Source organism: Triticum urartu, chromosome 2A (assembly GCF_056163025.1).
Source record: "Triticum urartu cultivar PI428250 chromosome 2A, HENAU_Tu73, whole genome shotgun sequence".
NCBI lineage: Eukaryota > Viridiplantae > Streptophyta > Magnoliopsida > Poales > Poaceae > Triticum > Triticum urartu.
In genome coordinates, this window is record NC_141874.1 from 359,252,104 (window position 1) to 359,262,598 (window position 10,495).

General features: G+C 52.9%; 1 protein-coding gene across 1 annotated transcript; it reads left to right on the top strand.

Moving 5' to 3' along the window:
• Positions 1–7,826: 7,826 nt before the first annotated feature.
• LOC125537154 (oxygen-evolving enhancer protein 1, chloroplastic) lies at positions 7,827–9,112 on the top strand. The gene is made up of 2 exons (XM_048700457.2): positions 7,827–8,127; positions 8,214–9,112. Exons 1-2 carry the CDS (start codon positions 7,903–7,905, stop codon positions 8,973–8,975), a joined length of 987 nt encoding a protein of 328 aa, XP_048556414.1. The 5' UTR covers positions 7,827–7,902; the 3' UTR covers positions 8,976–9,112.
• The last annotated feature ends 1,383 nt before the right edge of the window (positions 9,113–10,495 follow it).

The window sequence follows — 10,495 nt, forward strand, 5'->3', positions numbered from 1 at the left end:
GTAGCCTTGTGGACCCCCTGACTTGTTCCAGACGCCAAAAGTTCCTATAAATATAGAAACCCCCAGAAATAAACCTAGATCGGCAGTTCTGCCACCGAAAGCCTCTATAGTCATGAAAAACCAATAGGGAGCCCTTTCCGGCACCCTGCCGGAGGGGGAAACCATCATAGGTGGCCATCTTCATCATCCCGGCGGTCTCCATGACGGGAGGGAGTAGTTCACCCTCGGGGCTAAGGGTATGTACCAGTAGCTATGTGTTTGATCTCTGTCTCTCTCGTGTTCTTGATTTGGCACGATCTTGTTGTGCCACGAGCTTTGTTACTATAGTTGAATCATATGGTGTTTCTCCCCGTCCACCTTGTGATGAATTGAGTTTTACCTTTGAGGTTTCACTATCATCGGATTGAATACTATTATGGATTTGAGAACACTTGATGTATGTCTTGCATGGGATACCCATGGTGACAATGGGTTATTCTATTGATTCACTTGATGTATGTGTTGGCCCTCAACTCATGGATTACCGAGGTGACATTGGGGTAATCTATGCATAGGGGTTGATGCACATTTTTGTCCTTATTTCTCCGGTATAAATCTTGGGGCACTCTTTGAGGTTCTTTGTGTTGGATTGAATATTATGAATCTGAAGTTGTTTGATGCATATCATGTAATTGACCCACGAATAATTGTGGTGACATTGGAGTATCTAGGTGACATTAGAGTTGATTGATGTGTGTCATATGGTGTTATTTTGCTATGAACTCTAGGGCTGTTTGTGACACTTATAGGAATATCTCAACGGATTGATCGGAAAGAATAACTTTGAGGTGGTTTTGTACCCTACAAGCAATTTCATCATATGTTCTCCATGATAGGAACTTTTGAGTGACTTTTGTCACACGTTGAGGGATTGCCATATGATCTAATTATGTTATCATTGTTGAGAGAACTTGCACTAGTGAAAGTTTGAACCCTAGGCCTTGTTTTTAAGCATTGCAATACCATTTTCGCTCACTTTTACCACTTGCTACCTTGCTGTTTTTATACTTTCGGAATACAAAAACATGTATCTACTATCCATATTACGCTTGTATCACCATCTCTTCGCCTAACTAGTGCCCCTATACAATTTACCATTGTACTGGGTGTGTTGGGGACACAAGAGACTCTTTGTTATTTGGTTGCAGGGTTGTTTGAGAGAGACCATCTTCATCCTACGCCTCCCACGGATTGATAAACCTTAGGTCATCCACTTGAGGAAAATTTTCTACTGTCCTATAAAACTCCGCGCTTGGAGGCCCAACACGAGTCTACAAGAAGAAGGTTGTGTAGTAGACATCAAGAGGCCATGGAGGAGGAAGCACAAGGGGGGACTCTCTCCCCATCTCTGTTGTTGGTGCCGGAGTGCCACCGGGGGAACCATCGCCGCGGTGATGGTATTCATCAACATCACCATCCTCATCTATTTTACACGGTCCACTCTCCCGCACCCCGCTGTAATCCCCTACTTGAACATGGTGCTTTATGCCACATATTATGATCCAATGATGTGTTGCCATCCTATGATGTTTTGAGTAGATTTCTTTTGTCTTTTGGGTTGATTGATGATCTAGATTGGTTTGAGTTGTATGTTCTATTTTGGTGATGTCCTATGGTGCCTTCCATGCCGCGCACACATGAGGGATTCCCGCTGTAGGGTGTTGCAATACGTTCATGATTTGCTTATAGTGGGTTGCTTGAGCGACAGAAGCATAAACCCGAGTGGGGGGGGGGGGGGTTGTTGCATGTGGGATAAAGGGTACTTGATACTTTAATGCTATGGTTGGGTTTTATCTTAATGATCTTTAGTAGTTGCGGATGCTTGCTAGAGTTCCAACCATAAGTGCATATGATCCAAGAATAAAAAGTATGTTAGCTTATGCCTCTCCCTCATATGAAATTGCAATGACGAGTACTGATCTTGTTAACAATTGCCTAGGATAATTCCGCACACCGACCCATCATTTTTTCACACTCGCTATTTTTAATATATAGTAATATATTCTAAATTTATGTTAATGGCACCTACTTTTATATTTTAGTTCTCCGATATCATGCAAAGTTATCCTCTTCATACCCACAATGTAGTTTTATTTCTCGTTTCTGGATGGAAGCAAACGTTCCGTGTACGTAGAGTCATAACAGTGGCCGAGAGGACTTGAGAGAATATTGATATTACCTTTAGCTCCTTGTGGGTTCGACACTCTATACTTACAAGTTCCACCTTTGGAAATTGCTGCTATGATTCCTTGTACTTGGGGATTATCACTTGCAGCTGCGACAAATGGTGACGCGCTCCCCGCCAAGCCAGGGGGCTCCATCTCCTTCTAGATGTTCGAGGAGGACCTGCGTAGGGCAGGCACTAAGGCACATGAGGATTGATGGGTATGAAGAGGGGGGAGGTGAATACTTACTCATCCTTGGCGACCCACTCCCTCTTCTTCAGCAACCGCAACGGGACCCCGCCACTGTTGCCCGCATGAAGCCTCTTCTCGCGGTTAGCCCCGCGAGGGGGGCCATGGGACCGGCGGCCCCAGCTTCGGCGCTGGTCTCCGTTACAGGGGGGTTCATGGGGCTGTCTCTTGAAATCGTCCCCAGTGGCCCGCTACCTCGTAGTATTCGCCTCCAGAGGCCCACTTGCGCCCCCCATCACCTGAGCCTGGCGAGCGCGACCTCAGGAGGACGGTGCCATCGGTGCTTCAAGCCGCGCTTGCAGGCGGGTCGCTGGCCCACTGGCATGGCCCGCAGACATCTCTACGATAGCCGTTGAGGTCTCGCCGTCCTCACGACCTCCCAAGTCAGGGACCACCAGGAAAGGGTTGTCCCGGGGCCCCTCATGGCCCTCCAAAAGTAGCCCCCACTGGTTAAAGCGTGGCATCGTACCGACAAATGCCTCCTTGTTCCGATAACGATGCACAGGAGCCCCGCCTCGGGAGGCTCCTCCGCTTCTTCCTCCCCGGCCAAGTAGCGAAGCACCCCACTCAACACCTCCAGCGGCAGGCTACCCATGTGCAGCCGCATTGGGTCCTCCGGGCCAATGAAGCCCACATCGGGCGGGAGTGACACTGAAGGGGGCCAATGCGCTGATGGAGGAACTCCCTCACAACTGTGACCATCGTTACCCCCGCCACCCTCAGGACGGCCAACCACTTCCACACCCGTGCCAGTATCGGGTCAACTAGCCTCTTGTGCTCCCATCCAGAGCTCCTCGCCACCGGGGACATTGGAATCAGCTGTAAGGGCTGAATTGGGCTGCGTCCATATACACCCATTGCTGGCTAAAGCCCTCTGCCTCGTGGGCAAGCTCCATGTTGATGCCATCACCTGTCGTATCCTCCGCGATGCAGAGCGATACACATCCAGAGCGTTGGTTCGCCGCGGTCACCCGCATGCTGAAAAAATGGCAAAGCAGCACCACCGAAGGGGGGACGCCCACGAAGCCTTCACATAAGAAGAAGAACGGGGGTCGGGTCGAGGTGCAAGGCATGGACCTGGTAGTGAGAGAGGATAGCAATGAAGAAGTCAGAGAACAGTGGTAGCAAGACGGTCAAGCGCGCATGAAGGGGAATAGGGATGCAGGTAACGTCGAGCTCGGTGGCCGGACGTGAAGCCGACCAGATTCGGGTAGCCCCCCATTCAATGGAGGCGGCTGCGGTCATTGGGAGAACCTTATCGAGCCCCTCGGCATTGATGACTGTGGACCTGCCGAGGGCAGGCTCCGGCGCCGCCTCCCTGGGCATCTCCCTCGCTACTTTATTTTTCCTACTAGGGGCGCCATGGCGAAGTAGCTGGGGCAGAGGCAACGGGTAACCGGAGAAGGGAGAGGAATCATGCACGAGAAGGAAGGCAGATGCTAGACAAGTAAGGTAATGATGGCATCGTGCTGCGCGCGGGCAGGATTTATGTCAGTCTGGGTGGTTGCCGAGGCGTCGTGGGAGAAGCGGGGGCGTTCCCCGCTCATCGAGTGCCACGCATCACGCCTGGCCCGTAGGCGGTTAGGGCCCGCACTGTTCAGCCCCCCTAACGGGCGGAGACGTGCGCGCTGCGAGCCCGGGGGCTACTGTCAGGCCCGGGGGACCGGGGATACCTAGGTCTGTCTGCCTTCAACCCAGGGCACGGCGCATGACAAAAGTCCATCCAGTGGCCCACCAGCAAATACCACGAGCAAGACCCCTCGTGAGGCCCCCATCGGCAGGCGTCCTGAGATGACTAGGCGGCTGCACCGGAGCCTCACGAGGCGGTCTCCCATGGCCACCTCGCGATGCCCCCTCGCGAAGACAAGCAAGTCAGGAGCTGCTCGCTTGGCTTCGTGCCTTCACGTGGGTTATGTGTGGAACGGCGAACAACACCAGAGACCATGCCAGCAAGCGCGAATGAGGAGGATTTCATCTTGGGTGCTAAGGGAGCAGGGCCAACACGCCGGTTCCCAAAGCGATCCCCAAAGTTTGCCTGATCGGTGCAAGAAGACCAGGACGACGGGCGCGTAGGGCAGAGGTCATCATGGATCCCACCGGTGCATCATGGACGGTGGCTTTGCAAGCGAAGACCACCTTTTTCAGGATAGACTGCGCCCTTGTCGCCCTTCAAAATTGCCATCGTGTGGCAACCCTTCCCGCCAATGCTTTCGGAGGAATATGACTAAGGCATGTATAAAAGGAGGGCAGGGTCCCACCATAGATGAGGTAGACGATTCTTCCCTCCAACACTTGTACTAGATCTATTTCGCTAGTGCAATCCAACCACCAAGTAGGAGTAGGGTTTTACACCACAAGGTGGCCCGAACCAGGGTAACTGTTGTGTCTCCGGCCTACTTCCGCTAGCTCGCTCTCGCTGTAGCTTCGCCGTGGCTAACTGCAAGGTAGGATAGGGCGGTAGGAATGAGTGCACCCTAGAGTTACGAACCTTAGGGTCCTCGGAACCCCGATTCCGACAAACACATGTGCACTTCAATCAATGACACCATGGCGGAGGAGCAGCCGGCACCGCAACCAATGTTGGTGTTCCTACCGGCCCATGAGGAGCAGTGGCACAACCTCTCTCTCTCCTCGAGCAACACAGGTTGGCGGAGGGCCAAATGTATGACGAGCTCGAGAGCTAGAAGGTCGTGGTGGCCATGGCCGTGGGGAACCCCAACTTCATCTCTGGGCAGCGTGGGCTGTACGAGGCCGCGCGCAACCTATAATGCGGTCATGGCGCAGTCGGACACACTGGCGGCGTTGGCGATCAAGGAATAGAACGCAGATGCACGTCATTCACGGCACCAATGATGCTTCAATGGAACGGGCACATTAACGAGGCCGGCCCATCCACGTACATCATCGGCCTGACATCCACCGGTGACGGACATGTCGTGTAGTCTGACGAGGAGTAGGGCATGGGAGACAGTAAGGCCTCAAGTTATGTGAGCATGTCCATGTCCCATGTCCTACTCTTCCTTGTCGGCGGCCGCATCTTTACTCCGCGGGGCTGAGCTGGCCATCGGACACGGACACCCGCGCCCGACATGAGAACGAATGGGAACAACAAAGACTCGAAGGACGTGCATCGTCTTAGATTTAGTCTAGGTTTAGGTATTGTCACTTTTTAAATGAATTTTTTTAAATGTAATGAATGTGCTCCAGCTTAGATGAAAATCATCCAGTTCATGTGTAATTTGTTTGGTTCGTTCAAATACGGTTTGAAAGATATGCGGGCATGGTTGAATGGCCTGCTCTCGTATCATCGTGCACGTCTGTGGATTGGTCCATTTTGGGTGTCACCGTTGGAGATGCCCTTACTAAATAATAGAGGTAGGCACCTAGCTGGTTAGAGCATCTACAACCGGAGCCCCATACCTGCCCCAAACGCCCAACAGCTTCCAGTTTAGTGTCCGGGCGAAAAAAATGCCACCCAACTGGGCTCCCCATATCCAGCCCAAATGACCGAACTGACCGGCACTCTCCATACATCGGATTCTCCCACTAGCCCCCCTCCCCCGCTAATGCCCCCGCAAATACCCCACCACATCAGATGAACCCTAGTGAAACCCTCACTTTCTCACACCACACTCCTCTTCTCCGCTTCCCTCGTGGCCTCCGCTTCCTCCCAAATTCGTCACCTCCCCTTGCCATGGCCAACTCCGATCAGGACTCAACAGTGAGCCTGATCCCATGGGCTAGGACAGACTGCTGAAGGATGTGGACGACAGATCGAGCAGCGACACGCCGGATGAGGATGAGCTCGTGCTCCGCATTGCCATCGCTTGCACGTGGACACCGACGGGAGCTCGAGCTTCGTCTTGTCCGCCACTAGCTACTCCACGTCCCGCCGACGGAATGCGGGTCGTGCCCACCCATCCCGCGCCTGCATGTCCAGCTCTGCGCCGCTTCTGTTCTGGAGCAGGGCGGGTGTCTCACCTTTCCCTCCGGCGCCAGCACCGCCCGGGTAGAGGAGGCTTCTCGTGCCCATGGCTCTCACGCGAATGCGCATGCCGGAGTCAGAGGTGAAGGCGAAAGCGGACGCGGCGGAGCCCGGCTCTTCCCGCAAGCAAGCGCGCTCCGTCCCCGTCGACCCGGAGGAGGCACTCCGTGAGATCATGCCGCGGTCGATGATCACGGTGGAATCTGATGCGCGGCACCTCCTATGCAAGAACGCTAAGGCGCTCGCGTCCGAGCACTTCGCATGGGAGAAAGAGACCGCTGCTTCCAAGGTCGCCCGTCACGCGAAGGAGCAATAGTGCCTCCTCTGTCGCCTCTCCGGCTACATTTCGTCCGCATCGGAGAGCTGCACCACCATGGACGACGATGACCCTCCTGCCACTGACGCGTAAATGACGAAGACGGACCGCCACGCCGCGACTTCAAGGGCAAGGACCGGCCAAGTGGTGGACTCCGGCCGCCTGTCTTGGTATATTTATATTTTAGTTGTTTTACTTTCATTTTAGGTTGAATTTGAACTATCTCGGCCCTTTTGGACGAACAAATTGCATATCCTTTGCTTACATTTATGCTATCTCTATGATTTACGCAGACTGTGTGGTTTTGTATGAAATACGGTATTCAAATTTGATGGTTGTGGTTGTGGGGAGGACAAATTGGATATTGTTCGCGCACTGCTAGCGGACACGCCCAAACACTCCCGCCGGTGTATAGGGCGCTAAATTAGGTTATCATGGTGAGCTCAGTTTCCCTGTGTGCCGCCGGCTCGGCGCGGCACGCCGGTGGCTCTCGTCAGGCGACGGATGGCTGAGAGAGAAAGAGAAATTGTACAGCGAGATTTAATGTGTGTGTATAATGGATCGATTTGATTGCCGTTGCGGACCATGAGTGCGTAGCCGTGGCGTTGTGGTGACCGCGGCACTAAAGCCAGGCCGTTCAGAGCACGGACTGAGGATGGAGATCCTAAAGCCAGGCCGGCGGCATGGGCGGTTCCGCACAGTGGTGTTCATGGCGGATGTGCATTCATGGCTTAAGGGAGCACGCTGTGCGTCGTGATGAGCGGCAAAGATCACTGGAACACGGCCGTGCCGAGCAGCTGGTGGGTGGCACTGGAGGTGGAGGGGAAGCCGCACAATAGCGGCTTAGCAGCTGGTCAGCTGACAATGATGAGTACAGGCTGCAAGGACGGTGATAGCGACGGGCGAACTGCGCCGGCGCGCGCTCTGGGCGCGGCCCAACCTTGTGGCTGGTGCTGGATCGGCAGAGGGGGAATGACTGGCTGGTGCGTATGCGTGCATGGGAACAAATGGATATTCTTATCCGGAAGCCACCAATGGGAGGCCGTCTCTTATCCGCGCCTCGCATAGATAACACTTGCCTGCCCTGACAACACGCCTCTCAACCACCAGTGGGATCGATCCTCCCGCGTACCAAGCCACCGACCAACATGGCAGCGTCTCTCCAAGCCGCGGCCACGCTGATGCCGGCCAAGATCGGCGGCCGGGCCTCCTCCGCGCGGCCGTCGTCGCACGTCGCCCGGGCGTTCGGCGTTGACGCTGGCGCCAGGATCACCTGCTCCCTGCAGTCCGACATCAGGGAGGTCGCAAGCAAGTGCGCCGACGCCGCCAAGATGGCCGGCTTCGCCCTCGCCACCTCTGCCCTCCTCGTCTCCGTAAGCTGACTAATCCATTCTATTGCCGTCCATGGCCGTTTACTCCACTCCAGTCCAGCTAGCTAGAGTGACAGGCGTGGGTGCAGGGCGCGAGCGCGGAGGGGGCGCCCAAGAGGCTGACCTTCGACGAGATCCAGAGCAAGACCTACATGGAGGTGAAGGGTACCGGCACCGCGAACCAGTGCCCGACCATCGACGGCGGCGTCGACTCCTTCCCCTTCAAGGCCGGCAAGTACGAGATGAAGAAGTTCTGCCTGGAGCCCACCTCCTTCACCGTCAAGGCCGAGGGCATCCAGAAGAACGAGCCGCCGGCCTTCCAGAAAACCAAGCTCATGACCCGTCTCACCTACACCCTTGACGAGATGGAAGGCCCGCTCGAGGTTGGCGCCGACGGCACCCTCAAGTTCGAGGAGAAGGACGGCATCGACTACGCGGCCGTCACCGTGCAGCTCCCCGGAGGCGAGCGAGTGCCCTTCCTCTTCACCGTCAAGCAGCTCGTCGCTACCGGCAAGCCCGAGAGCTTCAGCGGGCCCTTCCTCGTGCCCAGCTACAGGGGTTCGTCTTTCCTCGACCCAAAGGGCCGTGGTGGCTCTACTGGCTACGACAACGCCGTGGCGCTACCCGCCGGAGGCAGAGGAGACGAGGAGGAGTTGGCTAAGGAGAACGTGAAGAACGCGTCCTCGTCCACGGGCAACATCACGCTCAGCGTGACCAAGAGCAAGCCGGAGACCGGCGAGGTGATCGGTGTCTTCGAGAGCGTGCAGCCGTCAGACACCGACCTCGGCGCCAAGGCGCCCAAGGATGTCAAGATCCAGGGTGTGTGGTACGCGCAGCTCGAGTCTAACTAGAGCAGAGCAGAAGTGAAGATACTCATCTTGTGTGCATGCGTACGTGGGTTGATCGGTGGAGAGGAAACAATCGAGGCAACAAATGTGTTTGTGTGTGTATCTAGTAATCTAAACCCAGGGTGTCGGTTTATATTTTAGCTTCTGTTATTATTGTTTCTTCCTCGCCAACTCATGATATTGATCCCCCATGAATGTTCACAAAATTCTTTGTTGACACTTTCTTCGTTTTACCTTCCTTTTGATTCGAATTGTCCGGAAATTTTACAGTATGTATTATAAATTAACATGCAAATAATTTAGGATAATAATAAGTGCCACATGTGTGGTACAAACACATGGCAACTCCGAACGGTTTTCAGGGCAAACTTAGTGATGCAAGTATGACAATTTTAATAGTCAAGCATGACAACTTTTTTTCGGATGGTAAGTTTTTTTTCAGATGGCAACTTTAGTTGTAAAAAAGGTCAGGGCTGGAGTGCATTGTGCCACACGTATTGTACTTATTATTTGTGATAATTTAAGACTTGTAGAAATAAAGGTAAAGAGCCATTGATATAAATATATAAATGTGCCATTAATTTTGAGAGCATGTTCATGCACTTCACTTGAGCTAGCATCTTTTGTTAGACGACGTCACTGTCATTTCATGTAGATAAAAAGAGGATTTATGGCGAGCCAATATGTAGTTGGATGGTTAGGAGGACAGTGATATAACTAACCCAACAGAGTTCAAGTTTTAGACTTACGTTGGTGCTCGCATTTTACGAGATTTATTCTAGGCCTTCCGGCAACGTGTGTCACTAGGAGGAAACGTATTGTTGTAGGGTGAAACCCTAAGATGGATATTTTCAGACTTGGAGGGGAAAGAGGGATGAATACCGAGAACACAAAGAGGAATTCACTCCAACAAAACCCAATCACACATCCATTAGAATAGCAAACACATAGATCCACGAGAGTACATGAACAATCAAAGGAAACAAGCACTAGGTAAAGTTCTTCCCACTCCTAAGAGATGAGGTCTTGATGATGATAGTCTTCTCCAAGAGGAGGTCTTGAAATCCACAAGTGGATCCTCTCCTAAGAGGCCTTGATCTCCAATGGAGTGGTAGAAGGAGCAAATCTCTCAAATATCTCACATATGTCTTTGCTAACCCTAAACATAACCCTAGGTATGGAATATATAGGCTTGGGGCAAGGAGGATGAAGTGGAGGCCCAAAACCCGAACTTAGTCGGCTGTGACGCCCCCGTATTTGACCGTACACTAATCATACACGCAAACGTGTACGATCAAGATCAGGGACTCACAGGAAGATATCACAACACAACTCTACAAATAAAATAAGTCATACAAGCATCATATTACAAGCCAGGGGCCTCGAGGGCTCGAATACAAGAGCTCGATCATAGACGAGTCAGCGGAAGCAACAATATCTGAGTACAGACATAAGTTAAACAAGTTTTCCTTAAGAAGGCTAGCACAAACTGGGATACAGATCGAAAGAGGCGCAGGCCTCCT